Source organism: Rhipicephalus microplus, unplaced genomic scaffold (genome assembly GCF_043290135.1).
Source record: "Rhipicephalus microplus isolate Deutch F79 unplaced genomic scaffold, USDA_Rmic scaffold_14, whole genome shotgun sequence".
Classification (NCBI taxonomy): Eukaryota; Metazoa; Arthropoda; class Arachnida; order Ixodida; family Ixodidae; genus Rhipicephalus; species Rhipicephalus microplus.
The window spans coordinates 7,889,654-7,910,715 of record NW_027464587.1 but is presented as its reverse complement, the minus strand read 5'-3'; the positions used below and the strand labels follow the sequence as shown (position 1 = coordinate 7,910,715).

General features: G+C 46.3%; 1 protein-coding gene across 8 annotated transcripts in view; it reads left to right on the top strand.

The window, feature by feature from the left end:
* Positions 1–21,062, top strand: part of LOC119181217 (DNA excision repair protein ERCC-6) — a 794,400-nt gene that overhangs the window by 239,175 nt on the left and 534,163 nt on the right. For 7 of the 8 annotated variants that reach the window (XM_075882811.1, XM_075882810.1, XM_075882809.1 and 4 more), the window contains exon 7: positions 5,509–5,640. The exons of the other annotated variant lie outside the window; for it this stretch is intronic. In XM_075882811.1, the coding sequence (XP_075738926.1) occupies positions 5,509–5,640 (132 nt within the window). The remainder of the gene's footprint in view (positions 1–5,508; positions 5,641–21,062) is intronic. 8 annotated transcript variants of the gene reach the window in all.

The window sequence follows — 21,062 nt, the reverse complement described above, 5'->3', positions numbered from 1 at the left end:
TGTTCTTTTACACCTGACACTAAGACCATGGCGAAACCTGTCATCACGTCGCAAAATAAGGCGTTCCTCGACAAAATGATATCCAGCGACCTCTTACCTTCCCAAATTGCGGCGCTCCGGGGTGTTCTGTTTTCTTACCTGGATATCTTTGACGTCGACGACCGTCCCCTGGGCCGCACAAGTGCCGTAACCCACCGCATCGACACCGGCGACGCCAGTCCACTCCACAAACGCCCTTATCGCGTGTCACGTGCTGAGTGCCAAGTAATACAGACGGAGGTCGAGAAAATGCTCAGTAAAGACGTCATTGAGCTGTCATCGAGTCCTTGGGCCTCCCCTGTGGTCTTAGTTAAAAAGAAGGGCAACACCTGGCGCTTTTGCGTCGACTATCGCCACCTGAATCGGATCACCAAGAAGGACGTTTATCTTTTACCCCGAATCGATGATGCGCTCGACTGCCTCCACGGTGCCAACTATTTCTCGACCCTTGACCTTCGATCCGGATACTGGCAAATTTCGGTCGACGACCGCGACCGCGAGAAGACAGCATTCATCACACCCGACGGCCTTTACCAATTCAAGGTCATGCCTTTTGGGTTGTGCAATGCCCCGGCAACGTTTGAACGTATGATGGACTCTCTTCTTCGCGGTTTCACATGGTCGACCTGCCTTTGCTATCTGGATGATGTAATAGTTTTCTCGCCCTCCTTCGAAAGCCACCTGTCTCGTCTCTCGGCAATTCTTGACGTTTTTCGTTGCGCTGGTCTCCAACTGAATTCGTCGAAATGTTCATTTGGACGTCGGCAGATTAAACTACTCGGCCACCTTGTTGACGCCACTGGTGTTCAACCCGACCCTGACAAAGTCCGTGCAGTCCGAGAATTCCCGGTTCCGCGTTCCACACAAGAAGTTCGCAGTTTTATTGGGCTCTGCTCATACTTCCGCCGCTTTGTCTTCAACTTCGCGGATATTGCTAGGCCCCTCACGGATCTCCTCAAAAAGAATGTGGCCTTCTCTTGGGGAAGGGACCAAGAACATTCCTTCGCGTCGCTAATTACCGCCCTCACCTCACCACCTGTGTTGGCTCATTTTGATCCAACGGCTCGAACAGAGCTTCGCACCGATGCAAGCGGCCATGGCATTGGTGCTATACTCGCTCAGATACAGAATGGCACCAACCGTGTGATAGCCTACGCTAGCCGCCTTTTGTCGCAAGCGGAACAAAATTATTCTATAACTGAGCGGGAATGCTTAGCCCTCGTTTGGGCTATCGCGAAATTCCGTCCGTACTTATACGGACGTCCGTTCGCAGTCATCACAGACCATCATGCGCTTTGCTGGCTGTCGACGCTTAAAGACCCTACAGGAAGACTCGGCCGATGGGCTCTTCGATTACAGGAGTACACGTTCTCGGTTGTTTACAAATCTGGAAAGCTGCACAGCGATGCTGACTGCTTATCCCGGCACCCCGTTGATCCACCTAGCTCCACTGATTTGGAATCCGATGCCTGCGTTTTAGCCATCACTGACTTTTTGAACGTGGCTGACGAACAGCGCCGAGATCCATCGTTGCTCACCATCATTGACTGCCTTCAATCGCGTCATGCTGACCCTTCTCTTAGCAGATACCTGCTTCAAGACAACATTTTGTACCGCCGCAACTTACACCCCGACGGCGCGGAACTTTTACTCGTCGTACCACATCACCTGCGAAAGGATGTTCTGCGACAATTCCACGACGCTCCAACTTCTGGACATCTAGGAGTCTCCAGAACTTACGACCGCATTCGACGACGAGTATTCTGGAAGGGTCTGTACTGCTCTGTTCGCCGTTACGTCACATCTTGTGACCTCTGCCAGCGCCGAAAGAAGCCTATGACTCCCCCTGCCGGTCTTCTTCAACCTATTGAAGTTCCAGCCGAGCCATTTTATCGAGTGGGGTTGGACTTGCTAGGTCCCTTTCCTACTTCTACAACTGGAAATAAATGGATTGCAGTGGCCACAGACTATGCCACTCGGTATGCAATCACTCGAGCGCTACCAACCAGCTGCGCAACCGACGTTGCCGACTTCCTGCTGTACGACATTATTCTCCAGCATGGCGCTCCGACTCACCTGCTCACAGACCGTGGTCGCTACTTTTTATCCCGTGTGGTTGATGACCTACTCCGATCTTGTGCTACCCGTCACAACTTCACCACATCTTACCACCCTCAGACTAACGGCCTTACGGAGCGCCTAAACCGCACATTGACGGACATGCTTTCCATGTACGTATCTACCGACCACACTGATTGGGACATAGCTCTTCCGTTCGTAACCTTCGCCTATAACTCGTCGCGTCATGAAACAGCGGGCTACTCCCCTTTTTATCTACTCTTCGGACGTCATCCCTTACTGCCCTTCGACACACTGCTTTCATCAGACCACCCATCCTCCACTTCGTACGCTCAGGATGCGATCTCCCGGGCCCTCACGGCACGCGCGGTAGCGCGCGCTCGGTTATCGTCGTCGCAGACAGCACAGAAGTCCCTTTATGACCGTCGACATAGAGATGCCGTTTTTTCTGCGGGATCTCTTGTTCTCTTGTGGCTCCCGTCTCGACGTGTTGGCCTCAGCGAGAAACTACTATCGCGATACGCCGGGCCCTACCGAGTCATTCGTCAGGTCACACCTGTGACCTACGAGATTTCCGCTACCACAAACTCATCAGCTGCTGCACCCAGAACGGAAGTAGTCCACGTTTCTCGTCTCAAGCCCTACAACGCCGACTCGCTCATTTAACAGGCACCGAGACGGTGCCTTACGGGCCGGGGTGATGATACGTGTATGAAACTGTCACCTAGACACAGCTGAATTGGCACCCAAATGAAGAAGACGATAACGTGGTTGTAGTGGGTTGAACTCTAGAGCTTCTCCCATTGGCCTGCATGACTGTGCGCTCTTTAAGCCGTTAGCAAGACCAGCTCTCGGTGAATAAATCTTCCCCGTAACAATATATTATTTCTAAGGGCAGTTAACCGGGACCAAACTGATTCGTCGTAAAATGCGTGTCGTTGTGAAACTAGGAGACTAATAATTGAAGTTCCTCTGTTATTATATTTTCAAGTACGGGAGTTCTCTGAAAGTTCTCCCTTACTACTCGTTGTTCAGAAATGCCTTCTTCAGCCTGCAGGCAAGACCCACGCTCATAACGGAAGTGTCTGCTCCAGTGTCAATTAGGGCCATTACTTCTTCGTCGTCCACGGTTATTGCAATGTTTGATGTCACCACTCTTCGTACCATGTCTGACTGCGTCTGTACATCTTTTTGCTGCCGTCGCTGTCGTTGTAGTGGAGGATATTCTGTAGAGTCAGTGTCAGCGGCCTCATTTTCGGAGGTCGCTGAACTCAGTTTTCCCGACTTGCAGGACTGGGTGAACGGCATCTCGGAGCGGTGTGTGAATAGGCTGGGCTCGGGGACCTGTAGCAAGTAGACGACGACAAGCGGGGCTCGTGCGACTGATGTTCGATACTGCGACGATTCGAGATGAAACTCTCTATTTCCAGCGATCGCTCGCCAGGTCGTGGACGAGGGGCTTCAGGCGCGAAAATCAACGTAGACCCACATGGCGTTATGGATATGTTCGGCAGACGTGTTTGGCTTTCCCACAGTGGGAACAAAGGGGCCTGTGGTCTGGTGTACGCCAGATGTCACTCTTCCTCGGTCGTGCTTAGGCGATGAACAGCGGGCTGCAAGGACAGAAGCCTACCTCCATTTGCTGAGCGCGTCACCCATTGGGGTAAAACACACTGGGTGAACTGCACGATGGAGGACGTGGCACTGCTTCCGCGTAGCTCATTTCTACGCAGTGCCTCGGTTGGGGCGTCTCGGACTGTTGGGGGAGTGGGAGCGGCTTGCTGCCGTAGCTCGGCCCGTACCATCTCTGCACCAGAGAGCTGCTCTGCAGGTGAAGCAGTCACCTGCATCTTTTGTAGCTCCTCTCTAATGAGAGCTCTGATGAGCTCTCGCAACCTGCTGTAACATTGTTTTGAGTCATGGTGCACCTGCTGTTCTCATAATCGATCACGGAGCAGCATTTACAATAGAGTTATTGCACCAAGTCGCCAAGCTGGCGCACACCAACCACCGCATAACAACAGCTTATCATCCCCAAACCAACGGCTTGACAGAGCGGTTAAACAACACACTGGCCGACATGCTATTCATGTATGTTGATGTAGAGCAAAAAACGTGGGATCAAATTTTGCCGTACGTCACGTTTGCTTGTAACACCGCTGTGCAAGAGACCAGAGACGTGCCACCATTCGAGCTTGTTTATGGCCGTTGCGTCACAACACCGTTAGATGCTATGCTCCGCATTCCATTCGCACCAGCAAGATACCGAGGCTCGCCGTTACAAACGAGGCCGAAGGAACGTCCACGATCAACCAGATGACTATGTGTGGGTGTGGACACCAGCTCGACATCATAGGCTTTCGGAGAAGCTATTGCGATGCTACTTTGGCCCTTACGAAGTTGTGCGCTGCCTCAGTGACGTGAATTACGAGGTGGTTCCTCAAAGCTCCAGTACCAGTTTAAACCGAAGACGTCCATGTCCAGAAGTAGTCCATGTAGTACGGATGAAACCGTACTACGCCCGCGAGTTATGAACACTTCGAACTTTTTTCTTATTATCCACAATAGCGCGGTGTTATGTTTTTTTTTCGTTGAAGTGACCATATTTTTTTATGGTCATCTCTAGCATCTTAGTCAATCGACCGGGACAGTTGCTTTTGAAAGGGGGGAATTGACGCAAGGTAGGCTGGCAACCATAGTGGCCAGCCTGTGAGGAGAATAATGAAGTATTTCTGTGGGTGTGTGCTCTGGTGTTCGTGCTTTTGGCCTTTGGTACCGATAGTAAACGCTCTGTTTTGTGCCTGCATCCCTGTGACATCTTCCATTCGATTCGCACTCGTGCTTGAATATTCGATTTCGCTTTACACCCCAAATTTTGATATTAGCAGCGCTCTAACTAAAACGCACGGGGGTGCTATGATAGAACGATACTCTGCTTTCTCAGTTGCACTTGCTGCCGCATGCACCGCTGGCATTTTTGTTTTTACGGCTCTCTGTTTCGTCATAATTGTAGATGTGGCTGATCATGGGGACTAAAAACATGGACGATGAAGCACTACAATTTACACAACGCTCAAGCAAGCAATTGACTGTGCTCAAATGTTGATACGGTACAAAGATGGTAGTGTCATCTAGTAAAGAAACTGCAAACGCTCCTTCTCGCGCTCAGTAGATCACGAAAGCGGCCATTTATCCCTCCCAAAAGTAGTTAGTGTAAATATCAAACAATTTTCGTCTGTTATTAATACGTGAGAATGCTTGTTTACAATTTATATTGTGAGAATCGAAGTGCTTCTGTTGCTTCTGTAAGTCATTGTAGCTTTTTCTCTGGAGTCTGTTATAGTATTAAATATCTGGAGTGGGCATTCAGGAAGGCTTCTTCTGCATCAGGGAACAGCGGCGGCTGAAGCTTCTGGAGAAGCACAGGAGGATCATGGAGGATGAGGACAGTGACTCCGAGAGCGCCGTTGATGTGGACGAGGAATTTTGTGTGCCCAAGAACATCTGGAACAGGCTGTACAGGTAGGGCCATTGTTTAGTTTGTCTCAGTTGACCTTTCATTGCAGTACTGTGCTGCTCATCATTTGCTGTATTTCTAAAGTTGCATTGACCGAAGAAAAAACTAAGGTCACTTAGTGCAGAGGAGCGAATCCCTCTCCTCTTTTCAATGTTTTGTGCTTAGTGACTGTAGTTTTTTTGGTCAACACTAGTCATGAACTGAGAGCAAGTGCTTCTGTGTATCTCTAAAGCAGGAATCTGTTAAAAAAATGCTATCCTGAAGTCACAACAGTCTGTGTGTAAACAATGACCACAGGAAATAGTGAAAAAAGATATTGTGCCATCACTCTGATATGGGCAGAGAGTAACTATCAATGATGTATGTGCCAAACTAGTGTCCTAAGGTACCACGGAAGCACCGAACATTGCAGATGGGTTCAGTGTTCACACTTGTGGGATGCGGGATCGACGGAGGATGGATTCCAACATGACAACACCACTGTTTATTCGATCTTGAGGGAAAGCATCAGATCGAGCATACTGACACTACGCTCGTGAGATGTATTGTGGCAGTGATGATACCGAGCTTGGCAGCTGGAATTTTATAGCCACCAGTGGCGACGGAAGACTCCGGTGAAGCTGCAGTGGCACTGTTCCTTATTGCAAGCGTGTTGCAGCAAGTGGCCTCGTCACGCCGGGCTAACCAGTGACGAGACGGAGGCTGCGTAGGTTTGTGCCCAGTGGTTGCCACACACTGATGAAACATGAAACTTTTGGGGCGCAATTCTCTATGCATCTTTGATCTCCACTGATTGGCTGGAGCTGGGCGAGCAGCGTGTTCTCTGTTTCCAGTTTTTCGGTAACGTCATTTGAATGTCGCAAAGCTTTCAGGACTGTCGGCCCAAATGAGAAAGACGGAATCTGTTTCACTACAACAAAAGCTGCCCCCAGAGGAGATGATGCATGAACTCTGATTATGTTAGCCCTCGAATTGGTTTGAAGATGGCCAGCTGTCTGATGCATCTGGAAGCTTGCTATACATTCCCTGCATCATTCTCAAACATCTAAACTTACTCATGGGCAATTTCAGACTTGTCAAGTTTGTTGAAGTGTTAATTTCGTCCACTTTCTTTCTCTCTACACTGAGAATGTGCTGGTGGGTTCAGCGTGTCAACATGCTCAAGAGTGCCATGATGTCATGGCTCAGTGCTTTTTCAAGTAATTGAATGCTTTTCACCGAAGTGGATATATCGACTAGGTGGATACACTAGGAATAGTTTCCTTGAACCCTATTTGTTAAGTGCCTGCATCAGCCGAGTGAGATACAGTCGCCGACCGATTTTCCGGACTCCAAAAATTCAGACTTGTTGGATATTCCGGACTTTATAAATGCACCGTCAGGGATCCCATAGAGCTAATGCATTGTTTCGACCGATTTTTCGGGCGAATTTGCCCCTGAAAGTTCGATTTTTCGGACTAAATCGCTCGTTTTGTGCCACGCCACAAGCCATTGTGAACGCCGCCATGTTGGATTTTCCGTCGGCTTGGCTGAGCTTGGTCTTCAAATGCCTTTCCTGCCTCCGAGATTAGAATGCGCACGCCATATTTTAAGTTTCGGAGGCCGTGTTTGCTTTTTAAAAGACGCGGTGATGGATGCCGTTTTTTCGTCTTCGGTCAGCACTATCGTCATCACATCGCACGGGGAGGAGGCGAAAGAAGGATTCTTTTATTGTCGTTGCAGCTTTTTTCAGTCGCCATTCTGCACGTGTTGTGTCGCGCAGCACGTGTTGCGTTCGCAGCGGCTATCTGCGGCATCGAATTTTGTGTTCTCGGTGCCATGGCTCCGCTATCTGTGCCATCGCGGGAGCCAGGTGGTGTGAAGAAGCGTGGGAAGTATACGACCCTGACGATGGAGAAGAAAGCTGCCATAATCAAGCTAATAGAGAGTGGACGTTCGCAGCTAGATGTCGTCGGATGACGGTCGACGCCGGATGGCGGTCGGCGGCGGAGATCGCCAATGCGGTGACAATTTTGTCGAGCGTTTACGGCGACGATGTCACCTTGGCGCAAATACGGGCAAACCAAATTGCCTTAAAGCGTAGTTTGAGGCAAGGCAGCATCAAGGACTTTTTTAAACCTGCCTGATGCAATAAACTTCAAATTTTTGGCGAAAACGAATTTTTCGGACTGTTCGATTTTTCGTACTTTTTTTCGGTCCCCGCCAGGTCCGAAAAATCGGTCGGCGACTGTATTTACCCCATTGCCGCACTCCTGCATTGTTGATCAGAGGAGTCGTGGTGTGGTGTCAGGAAAGAATGTGAGCTGCACCTATCGGCATTTCAGGATAGACAGAATAGATGAGGGGGCTCCGAACCTCAAATGCAGCAGGCCGAAGATGAAGTGTGAGGTCATCATGATGCAGTGTAGGTAGCCAGCGTTGAAAGCTGGGCAACTTGGTATGGAATCAGCTTATGAAGAAACTGCGCAGCAGGATATACAGTGAAATCTCGGTATAATGAACTTCAGGGGGCTGCGGCGATTCGTTCGTTCTTTTGAAAGGTCGTCATAGTGAAAACCCAAAAATTAACCATATACTTATTTTCCATTGACCAAAACGACTTACCTTTACAACAGTGGGTCCTTTAACTCATTTTTAACGAGAAAAATACTAATGCACAAGTGAACACCAGAAAATGCACGTTTACTTTGAAGAAGTCAGTTTTTTTTTTACGCATGCAGCACAAATTTTGAAGACAAGGAGGACATGAGCGCTCTTTGTCGTCGTTCTGTTCTCGCGCTATAACTATCGTCATGTCATACCAACTAGCCCAAACTGCCACACTTCTGAGAAGCAAGGCGTCCGTTTGCTTTGTCGTCTGCTTGCGTACCGCTCTGATATAACACGTAAATAAATTAATGCTCGTTATTCTGAAAAAATCGGTATTCTGAAGTAAGTAGTAGCGAAATAGTTTTACATTGAAAATTTTAGCAGTCGGTACGGGATTTTTTAAAAGTTTGTTAATCTGAAAAGTTCGTTAATGTGGAGTTCGCTCTACCAAGATGTCACTGTAATACAAAAAAAGGACCCATTGGGGAAGACTCACAACTGGTTAAATCTTATGTCGCAACAGCAGTAGATGCATTAACCCAATAGTGCCCAGCGTACTTTACAAAGTGCGCTTCATTTTTCGTGCGTAGTAAATACTACGGGTGTGCGAATATTGCATTTGAACCCCTTTACAAGAGACACTGATATAAAAGACAAATATGTATAAGAGACACCAGTGTGCCTACAGTAAAATACAAGTTGATAAGAAAATGCATACAAGGTACCCTGCTTGTAAGAGAAATCTCACATAAAAGACAAGAATTGCTGCCCGGAGCATGCCTCTTATTAAGGGGTTTAACTTTATTCTTATTTGTTTTGATAACCACATATTAGAAAAAATTTTCAATATTATTACTAACTAGAATATACCTCGAATATTCTATGTTCACGAATATACATTCGCATATGTCGCAGTGAAGAACTTACAATTTTGCACATTTGCGATAAGAGCCTCAGTAGATCATGCAGTGATTACTGCGACTTCAAGGCTAGTGCGGTGATGCCTGCATGGAATTCACGGGAGTGTGATGACAGCCCCCTGACGAATGCGGCAGCACATCATTGCGACAAACCTACCAACAATAAACATCTCAGTCAATCTAAATCATATACTGCCTGATAAGACAGAAGCTTGGGCTAGTTGGTGATTGGGAATCAACATATTTGCACTGTGTTGAGCTGGGGCGTTGTAAACATATAATGAGATGATGATTGTTTTGCTGTGATGCAATAAGATGTGCGATTGCGTGGTGATGTTCTGTCATGAGTATATATTTCCAGCGTTTTCGCCAATAGAATTTCAGTTCAAGTCAGTGCTCTTTCTGTCCTTGTCTGTTGTTCTGTAACTACGTCGTAACTGCTCGTAGTCTTGCGCTGTGCAAATATGTTTATATACTGCCTGCACAACAATATGTGTGGCATTGCGGTTTAGCGCTATTTAGTAAGCATACCGACCGTGCCGTCCGCTGCTGCGCCCTTGCGTACTGCTCGTGAAAACGAAGGCAACCTGCCACCGCCGCACTTGCTCGACAAAATAGTCTTCACACTATGCACAGTCCCGTGCTGAGCAAGCACGAAGAAACAAAATATCTCTACCCAAAGGCATATGCACGCGTGTAAATTACAGGGTGTGGCGCTGATACAGTGAGCTTAGCAGGTAGTGCACTGCCTGCAACTAGCTAGGGGCGCACTCAGCTTGATATGCTATGGTAACGCGTTTCATGTATAGCCTCACTAGTTTTTGATAATGGATCGTCGTGCGAACGCACGCGCACACGTGGAAGCCTGACGAGTCGTCCGTCAGTTGTGCTGCTACTTCAGCATGTATACTCTCTTCATAGTTCTGGATTGATTTCATGGTAGCGGATAGGTCATGCAATTGAGCTGAAGTGTTTTTCTGCGCAATGGCAAGCATAGAAAAAGCCATGTACTTTCGGTAACGTTATAATGACGTCATCATATTTAGTTCTTTGTTGCTAACAGTGGTGCACGTAAGTAGACAAACGGATTAATGCGCAGTTTGACTGCGCTCCCGACAGCGCCTTTAAAAATCTGTCGTATGCGGTCGCGCAGCAACGTCTCCTAAAATCAATTCTTCGTTATACTGTTGCTGCGATCTCGCTTTTTTGCCAACGTCAGTTTACTGCCGTCGGCAGCCAGTGGGCCGAAAAGGGTAGCGATGCGACAAAATAGTGTCCTTGCCACCGGGAGTTGTGACTCTGTTAACAAAAAGGTTTATTTGGGGTGTATTTTTATCACACATCATAATCACGAATCTATCACACTAACCTTGCATTTTCGCTACATACACGGTACACCTTGGTCACGATGGTGCAGCCATCAGCGCAACACAGCATTCTTGACTGGAAAATGGCGGGCACGCAGTCTTCGAGAACGCAAGCAAAGCAGATAACTAGTATTGCAGTGTACTTGAAAAATGGCTCAAGTGCTCCTATTTCCCTAAGTGGCTTCACTGGTGAGAGCAAGGGAGAAAATTAAAAAGAAAACTTTAAAATTGGGGTCTTTCGGGAATCTGGATGAATTGTGACTACCTACACTGCTTTCATAATTGTTTAGACCTAACTGCAGTGGAACCCCATTCACACGTTTTTAAGCGGACGTAGTAGGAAAAACGTAATAGCTGAGAAAACGGAAGAATGAGGAAAGCTTCGAACATGAATGAGAGCACAGGTGCTTTGACTACAAGCAATTTATTTCGGCATGGTTAGCCTAAGACTTAAAATATTCAAAGGTAGTTGACTACCGCTTTTGTCGCTCACTGGTAAGCACCAGGCATTTTTCAATAATCTGGAAGGCTGCATTTTTTTCAGGGTCGCCTTAGTGTGTGATGTATTTGCAAAGGTAGTCCAGGGCCGCGACGGCTTTTCCAAAGTTGAGATTGGCAGACTCCACTGCCAACTCTTCAGGATCGCGTGGGTCGTGTTCGTCATTTTCATCGATGTCCCTGTCTTCAGTTTACAACGATCTCTGCGATTGTCTCGCACTCTGGCGTCACGACAGCAGCATCCACAGCGATGTAGTTGTCGTACATCGCACCCGTGGTCTCAATAAGTTTTTGCTCACAAAAGGCTTGTTCTGATTGTTCAGTGTAGATGGCAGGCTCCCCTTCGCTTTCCATACAGAACCAACACCTCGCGAAGCAGTACTCTACAGTTGACGCTCTCACTGCTCTCCATGCTGATGCAACACGGCGTAGAGTACTGAAATTGTTGTAGGCTGCTGTCCAGGATCGATCCGCGCGAGATGGCGCTTGACAATTCTTTTTCAGTTCGAATGCTTCATGCATTCTATGATCCGGCATCCAATGGCTGCAAGTGGCTTGTCGCATTTGGTGGGAAAAAAACAAGTTTCAGGTTTTGTAGAAATGGCAGATTTCTCGGCTGGGAAGCACTATTGTCAAGAAAATAAGAACTCTCCTGCACTGTGAAATCATCTTATCAAAGTATCGAAGCAATTCTTCAAACAAAGCGCGCTCCATCCATGCACGACTGTTACTTCTGTAGTGGCATGGTAGCAGGCGAATGTTTTTCAAGCATTGTGGGTTTTTAAACTTGCTGATCACCCACAGTTTTAGTTTTACGAGTCATCCATATTGCTGTAAAGGAGCACAGTCAGCCGGTTTTTGCTGCGTTTGCCTCCGTGGCATGCTTTGCCGTTCAGGCTTAATGATTTCGATGGCTGCACACGAAAGGAGAGGCCTGTTTCGTTAGCGTTGTAAATGTCACGAGGCTCGTACCCCTCAATTAAAGCAGATAATGTGGACTTCAAATCATCGGCTGTTTCCACGTTCACGCTTGCCGCTTCTTCGCTTACCATTTTGCAAGCGATGCCGTGCTTTTTGTTGAAATGGTCGATCGAGCCATTTTACGCCGTAGAATCAATGCCCGGTCTGTTGGTTATTTTAATTGCCTTCTTGTGTAAAATATTGTTGTTAAAGTTGATACCGGCAGCGCGAGCTTGCTTGAACCAGGTGAAAAGAGCTTCGTGGAGGTTCCCGTGCTAGGTGCCACGAGCTTGCTTGGCTTTTGGGCCAAAGAGAGCAGCATTCCCTTTACTCTCGGCACGCTTTGAGATGATGCTGTTGAGCGTTGACGATGGCAGTCCAAGGTTTTTGGCATTGTCGACCCTTTTTTGCGCTGGCTGCTTGTCGATTACATTAAGTGCGTCGAGCTTTTCCTCATGGGAAATCTCTTTCCGCCAACGCGACGCCATTAAAGCTTGACAGAGATTGTGTTCACTATTTCAATGGTAACAGGCTTAGTGCACACAGCAGGGACTGAAGACGAGTCATAACGCGCGGCTGTCGTTTTTAAAATATATAGTGCGGCGGTGGGACTGTCACGTACTTCCCGCACTCCGTAGTGAAACTTCCATTGTAAGCATAGTGATGATGGTGATAGCACTTTTCACAAACGGCTATCTAGGACATAGAGTTTTTATATAGACTGTAGAGGAAAAGCCCCCCTTAGGGCCCATGCATTAAAATTCATAAGCCCTCAGGTGCCACCATGATAGAACGATACTCAGTTTTCAGGTGACGTTAACTCGCAGTCGCCCCTGCATACTGCAATTACACCCGGCATTTTTTCTCTTTCATGGATCTCTGTTACATTGCAGTAAGAGATTGTCACATGAAGTTGAGTTTTGGGCTCATGGTAACAAAATACACGGACGCCGACTCACTCAGCACACAAGGAAGTCGGTGCAATCGGCAGCACGCCGCATTGCCACACTGTTAACGTTACAAAAAGGGTGGCACAATCTACTGAAGAAACCTGCAAATGCTCCTCTCAGCGTTCAATAAATTGGATAAATAGCCATTGTATCTTTTTTAAAAATAATTTACATAAATTTTATACTATTTGGTTTATTTATATAATGTGAGCATGCATGTTTACGATTTGTATTGTGAAAATTTGAGTGTTTTAAACGTTTAAACTTAGTACTTATTCGAAGTAGTGTGATGTCAATAATGATAATGTTCTAAGATGTCAGAGCTTTTGTGGTTATAGCATTTCAAGCCCAGCCTTTCCTATAGAATCGGTATACGAACTCTATAATCTAGGAGCAGCTGCTTCAACTCGCCTGCGGCTTCTTGCAGCCTGTTTCGTAGCCAAGCCAGATCAAGACTGTCAAACGTCAAATTAAAATGGCGGTTCCTGGGTGGGTTCGGGGGATTAGGTTGCGACGCATTATGCCAGGAACGTTCTTAGAGTTGTGACGTAACAGCGTGGTTTGCAATACATGTTATTCTATGAGAGCTATGCTGGGACCGATCAAAGACAACATAAGAGCCAAGAAAACGCAGCAGTGAGGAACGTAACAGCGGGGTTCCACTGTACACGGGTGTTAAAGGGGAACTCTGGAGCTTTTTCAACCATTCTGAGATAATGCCATTTTCCAATAGTAATGACAGTCCTGCAACAGCTAGGTTGGTTCATTTTGCCCAGACACTCATCAATAATTTTAATTAAGCAATGAACGATGAGTCAAAACCGAAACACTGCGTCCTCTATGTTGAGTATCGCAAGATGTCACGAGATCCGTACTGATGACGTCACGAGATACACTACACACCCCCACGGCCGGCCAAATGTAAGCATAGCTGACGTGCCTCTTCTGACGCGCGAAAGGCAAGCTAGTTATGCCTTCTGATGCGGAATCAAGCTGTGCCAGCTCATCTGAAGTGACCAGCGAGGAGTTCAGCATTGAGTGCATCCATCTGAGCGGGGAAACATCGCCTTTTGATTTCGACCAGCCGGCATGTGAAACAGCTGATGTACCCTGCATCGACAGCATTGAGCAGCGGCAAAACGAAGGGTGAGCCAGGTTCATAACTTTTTTTATTTTACACCCCGATTACGTAGCTGATTGCTGTCGCTTTAACCCACACAGATGTTCGTGTGGTAATTGTCAACCCGACCGCAGAGAGGAGATGTGCTGCAGGAGCATCCTTATTATCGCAACAATGCTCGGGGGAACGCATCAATTTGCATGCACAGAATGTTCCCATTGCTGTGTTTGAATGAAGACATCCTGGTGATGAACAGGAAGGAGATGCACTTCTACATCCCACTTATTTGGAGAGACTTGACCACAAGTTAGTGCAGCGCATGTTTGCTTGTTAAGTACTCGAGCAAGAAACTCGCAACCTGCATTGTGTATTGCGTGGGACAAAATACAGCCAGTCTCGTGCGGCGTTGCAGATTTTTTGTGACCCAGACCCAGACTCACGGCTTAATATTATTTTTTTAATTAATGAATGAATGTTTATATTATAATTATTTATTTACAGGTAATAAACACTTGTTATCTGTAAATATTAATATATTTATCGCCTCTTATTTACTGGAGTGCACTTTTTGAAGCTTTAATAGGTTGCCCTGTGCTTTTCTGCAGAGTTTCAAAATTAGACTTTTTCTCACATATACTTTTGTTGCACAATTTAAGAGCCCTATGTTATGTTAAAAGCTAGCATGGTGGCTATGTTTGTTCTACACAAATGAGAACTTATGAACTCGCCTATATAGGACTTATATAAATGTTATTTTGTTTTTTAATTCCTTATTTGTATTAATCAAGTAGAACACGGTAGCCATCGTCAAGGAACGGTGACAGAAACTTGGTACATTTTTCATTTCAATAAAAAAAAGTGCACTGTTGCAAAAAAGAAACAGGCCGTAATATCAACAAGAGACAAACAATATCACACCCTGTTCTTGTTGCTTATACTTCATGTGTGATATATCCGTACTACTCTACGCTGCCTGAGAACACTGAGGTACAGAGCAGTTGTTCCTGTGGTGGATATGGAACCACCTGGGGTGAGGCCAACCATTGCCGGGATGTGTCCTTCGGCACATAAGGAATGCATTTCCTTCAGCCACTTACGAGACATTTTCTTGGGTATAGGTAAGCAATTTTACTATGGGTAAGTGAAGGTGTGAAATGTGTTCCTAAAAGCTTATTGCAAAAATTACGGCTAGACAAAGCACATTAGAAGGTGCACATGTGTCAAGGACTCAAGTGGCTAAAAAGCTCAAGTCTACATTTACTAGCAATATGATCTGTGTGCCTGTCAGCACTGTCTTGTGGGAAATGTGTCACTGGTCTTTAGTAGCGATTCATGTACACTAAAGCTCAGGGACCGATCCATAGAAGGAGCAATAGGGGGGATCGCCCCACCCCCATAGCCTGTGCTAGCACAGACCCTCTCCTCAGTGTTGTCTGTCCACCTATAATCAATCAAAACCAGTGAGTGGGGCCATTGCAAACTCAGTAAAAATATTTTACAATGATGGGCTTTCGTGCTCAGCCCTCTTCTTCAGTGTTACTTCATGTGACTGCCCCGCTAAAATGAGTGGCTGAACCGACCCCTGCTCAACCCTCGATATAATGAACCAGGTAGTGAGATATTGAAATTAAAACAAAGAAAATTAAGAATAGTGTTGTAATAGATAAAAATTTAAGAATAACCCTTTAAAACGAATGTTTAAACATAATGAACTTACTTGGCTGCGAGATGCAACTTTGTTCTGTTGAGGTTTGAAAGCACACGCTTGTAGAAGCACATGCATTGCTTTATCTCTCCCGATGAGGAATTAAGGCATCGTGCTAGGCGTGAGCTACTTTCACATGCTTATGCGTAAAAAAACAATGTGAAGCACTGCAGTTTGCTGTAATCTTGTTAAGAGTTGCAAATACAAGGCCCATGAATAAAAGAATGAACGAAACTGTGACAGAAATATGGAGGGCTTGGCAACACCAAAGAGACATGTACGCATCATGAATGCTATTTGTGCAACTGTGTCTTAATTCATTGAGCACGAGTGTCAAACTGTGAAGCCAGCAACACTGAAGGCAAAAAAGCTTTATTAATAAGTCATAAAGCAGTTGGTGTTAGCACATAAGAAAAATATGTACAGTCGAGCCCAAATATAATGGCCTCACTTAAAACGAACTTTCGCTTAAAACGAACAATATCCACGTGACCGTAAAAATATACATTGGTTCAATGGCACAAAATCGCACTTACAACGAACGTCTCCGAGCACCACTGAGGTTACAGCGAAGGGAGTCAGTGGTCCGCCGACTTGACGGGAAACCGATTTCGACCACCGATCAGGCATCGGCGAAGGTGCCCTTACATTCTTATTGTTAAACTCCGACCCTGCCTCTGCGCCCCTCTAAGTTGCCACTCTCCCCGACTGCTTTTTGTTACGCACCCTTCCGTCCTTTGTCCCCCCGCTACTCTGAGCACGCCGCATTGCCAGACGAGGCCCGTGTTTTCACACGGTCCTCGTCCATACACGATATTTTACACGTTTCACACGATCTTTCGAAGACGGGTAGGCCATCTACCCTGTGTTTGATCGCTGGTACTGTGGTTGGCATCGCCGGCCTGGAGTGACCAGATCATTTGCCAACATCGTCGGCCACCGACTGTATCCAATAGTCTGCGTCTAGTGCAGGCGCGTATGCTACCCCACCGACTCTGATAATTTGCGATTCGTTTCTTGTTTAGAGCTTGCTCTCGCTCACTTCGTACTCAACTCAGCATGCCTTCCGCGCGCGTGTGGAAGGGCAAAAACGGCTGTTAATTTGCGCGGAACGAATCGCGAAATATTCAAGTTCGTGAGGCCATGCAAACCCGCTGGCCCAACAAAACGATTTTTTGACCACGGCCGCCAATCTTCAAACACCGCCGCGCGCATCGATTCAGGGAGCCACACACTCTTTCCAAGTGTTTCTACGCGCGAGTTTCGCGGACCTTTCAAGCAAGCTAACCAACCTGCCTCCTTCTTCTGTGTTTTCTTTTTTCAAGGTCGGCCTCCCGCCGCATCCTCTCCTCTCTTTATCGCAACTCCTTGCCCTTCCCCTTCTCTCGCAAGTCTGCTCTCCTCTTTTGATCACAACCCCTTCGCCCATCTCCACCGCTCTGGGAGGCCCGTCATGCTGGCTCGAATTACTTTCGTTTTCTGACTAAAAATGGGCCCAGAGCTGTTCCACGTGTTTTGGCACGTGTGTTGCGTGTGCGCGTGTTGGTCGCTCTTGGTGTGCGTTTGTGGTAATGATGGGCAACGGGAGAACTAGCCCGCTTTTTCGTGCCGCTCAACAAAATGTTGAAAGTGTGACCGCTTGGCTTGAGCGTAATGGGCGCGTTAGGTGCCGCGTTGCAGAGCACTTGCTCATTGCTGTTGACCACCTGGCGGCCAACTTGACGCTTCGGGAGTCCCGGTGTTCAGCTGTGGAGATGGTGAATAGTTCGGGGGCAGCGGCGACGTAAAGTGTGCGAAATTGTTTTCGCCAGGTCGAATTCGTCGACGTCGGGCCCGATGCCGATCCTGAAGCTTCCGAACAGGACCACTGCAGCGGCGATTTGTGGCAGCACGTCGTCGACTCCGGCTTGGGAGAGTGGGTGGGACATCTGTTGCGATGGTTTAATTACGGTCGATAATGATGCCGACACTGCGGAATCGTGCACGGATTAGGGCATTGTGAATGAACTACATGGCGAAATTGATTTGGAGGAATCAGATTGCGAGAACGACGAAACTTTGGAGCCATTTCCTCATGTAGCTTATGGCACGGGCCTCGGGGAACGAGCACCCTGCCGTTTTAAATGAACTCAAGACCGCCTTCTGCTCTTCGAAACACGTGCATCACAGACTTTTTGGGACAAAGAAAGTTTGTGTTTTCACTCGCAACTTTTTTAACAGCTGTTTCATTTACTACGAACTTCGGGATACAGCGAACGGATGCTGCGTCACCCTTAGGTTCGTTATAAGTGGAATGGACTGTTTATCACACATGGTGGGAGTGTAATGTGTGATTTTATCACACATTACACTCCCACCAGCATCCTGCATCAGTATCTCAAATACTTACCGTAAGTATAATTTGTATGTGATGAGATGTTGTGCGAAGTATCTTTCCACAGCCATGCAAAAAGAAACCAGAGGTATGAACACGATGTGCATTTCCAGCCGAAGCAAACATTTGTGTATGGCTTGGCGATCTTATTGCCTTCCAGCAGGTTGGTGGCCAGATTTCACATGGCGGTGTTTCTACTGCAAAATGGGACGACTGCTTCAATTGACACTCCTTCTTTGTCGATTTAGGGCCATGCTTTCAAAGAGGGTGTCATGATGGCGATGTACAGAAGGTTGTTCGGCTTCAGAGTAAAATGGCCATTTTTCGATTCAGTTCATCATATTTCTGACCAAGACAGACACATACTGTGTAACAAAAATATAATGACAGCATTACGCAAAATGAACTTTGCCATGCCACCCAGAGCAACTGTCACCTTACGACATGTATTTGAAGATTTGTCCACACTTTCTTTATAATGATTTTCTGCAACCGGAATATAAGTGATTTCCGTAGGCACACTGCATATCACGCTAAAGCTCTTACTGTAATGCATTGATTAGAATATTTCTTTTTTTCAACTAAGTAATACACACTAGCTGTTTTACAGCAGATGAAAACAAGGCATCCTCTAGGTTGAAGCATACAATGTTTTCAACATTGCCTGTAGCAGACGTGTAGCTCGCAGGTGGTAAAAAACAATTTAGCCATGTCCACTAAAAGCAATATGAATGTAATTATTCTTAATTAACTTATGAGAAGGGCAAGTTAGGCACTATGGCAATATTGCACAAATGTATTTCTGCACAGAAATTGACAATATTGATTTCAGTATTTGTGCAACTTACCATAACCTGACAGGCACAATGGTCCATTCTTTCTCTCCTCGAGAAAACTGTGACACACGTGGGACTCCAATTACATTTGTCGTCACTGCTTTCCTGTTATTCTCTTTGTAGTGAAGGGCTGTTATTTGTGTTCTGTAATAAACAAAGTGCATATTTAGTGACGTGAACTGATGTGTGTTTACAAACAAAGTACAATGACAAAATAGGTATTTCAGTTAGGTCTATTACATGTCTGACTGGAACCTGTGCCACATAGACACTGGAAAATGCATTACACCAGAATGCCTTAAAATGTAAAACCATTTGCATGCTGTTACATGGACAAGTGAAATGCCATTCGCCATTCCTCACCTAATGCCTTCACTCATCTCACTGAGAAATGCACGCTCTCAATGCCAAACCTTGCACAGTGGAGTGCCTATAAAACATTTAAAGTAGCATTCATTATAGAAATATATTTTACAGTATGTTTCTTTTAAATGAATCCTGAAGGGACCAGGAAAATGTGTTTCCTTTAAGAGAAGTTTTGTTTACCGATAGATAAACAGGGGTACAATATTCAAGTAAGAAACTAAACATATTAGTGGCAGTTGTTTCATTTAAGCAGCAATTTCATTTAAGAGAGTTTTGTTTAATGAGAGTCTACTGTATTCATGAACTCTTAACAGAAAGCACATTATTTTCCTTTTGAAGTGGTCTTGACCTGACAGCTGCCATGTCATATTGTATGCTTAAAATTCAGCATGCAGTGGCTGAAGTTGCAGAGGTCGGTTGAAATGCAAAAGACAAAAACATACTGAAGCTAGTGGCAATATAATAGCTTACTGCAGGGGTGCTACAGCTGCACCAATTGCGCCATTTTGATACAATTTGGTTTCTTTGAGCCACGCTGCGCCAAAACCCTGAAATTTGTTGAAATTGCGCCACGCTGCGCCAAAATGCTCGACTAGCTGCAAAATTTCTCAGCTGCGCTAATTTTAGGGGGAAATAAATGCTCTGTTGGCAACCTTTACAAGGCATTATCTAATCCAATCTTTGCCCAGCTGCTGTGCGGGCCAAGATTGTATAAACGGTGGTGCGGGTGGGTGCTGAGGCTGGGCACTCGACAAGTTGTTGCGTTTTGCTGTATTTTGTCCGCTGGCTACAACGCTGCTGGCTGAACATGGAGATTCAACATGAGCAAAGGTAAGCACCTATTCAAACTCCGTTTCGCACAAAAAACTTTGTGGCTGTGCCATCGGTTTATTCGAGCGAGTGAAACCTTTTCACGAACGCTGCTGACATAGCCAGTAGAATAGAGGCCGGGTCAGCACACCGCCGTTGTTAAAGTAGCAGGGCTCACGTTCACTAATTTGCTTGTCGTAAAATGTTAATATGCACCTATTCTAAATGTTCTAACAGCTGAATTTTCGAGACAGATGGAAATATAAAAGAGATTTTAACTTTGGCACTAGTATGCTGGTAAGCATGGCAAACGTACAAAGGTTACGCATGACGGCATTTACGATCAGGCGTGCTAATGCCGACATCTCTCGCGATAGGCATCTTTAGCATTCTAGTGAGTGCGTGTAGCATAGCCTTGTTGGCGCGGCTATAAACGTGTTGCACGCATTTAGTATGGGACAACGGAAACGTGATGTTCGCTGCAACCTCCTTCTGCGGAACGACAAGGAGTGCATAGCACATGGACTATCGGAAGTTGTGTACCCAAGAAGATCCTAACATTATCGGAGCTTGCGGTTACGGCCGAGTCGGGTACAAAGAACACTCGCACGGGCAGTGAATTGGCGTGAGCTTGGTAGGCGACGAGGCTTGGATCCATGCGGCAAAAGGCACCGCGTTTTAATAAAACGATGTAGATTTTCGCATCGTTGTATTTCATATTGCACTTTTTGTGCGTGTGCGCTTTCTGTTTTAGATGGCATGGGCTTTTCATGATTATTTTGTTTCTTACAGGGAGAAGTACGAAATTCAGTGCGTCGGTCGTGAACGAAGTGGATTGCAACGGCGATGCTATCAGCAAGTGGTGCAAGCCAGGTGTAAAGGAAACGGAGGCTTTTTGCATTCTTTGCAAATTTTCTGTGCGCAGCATGACA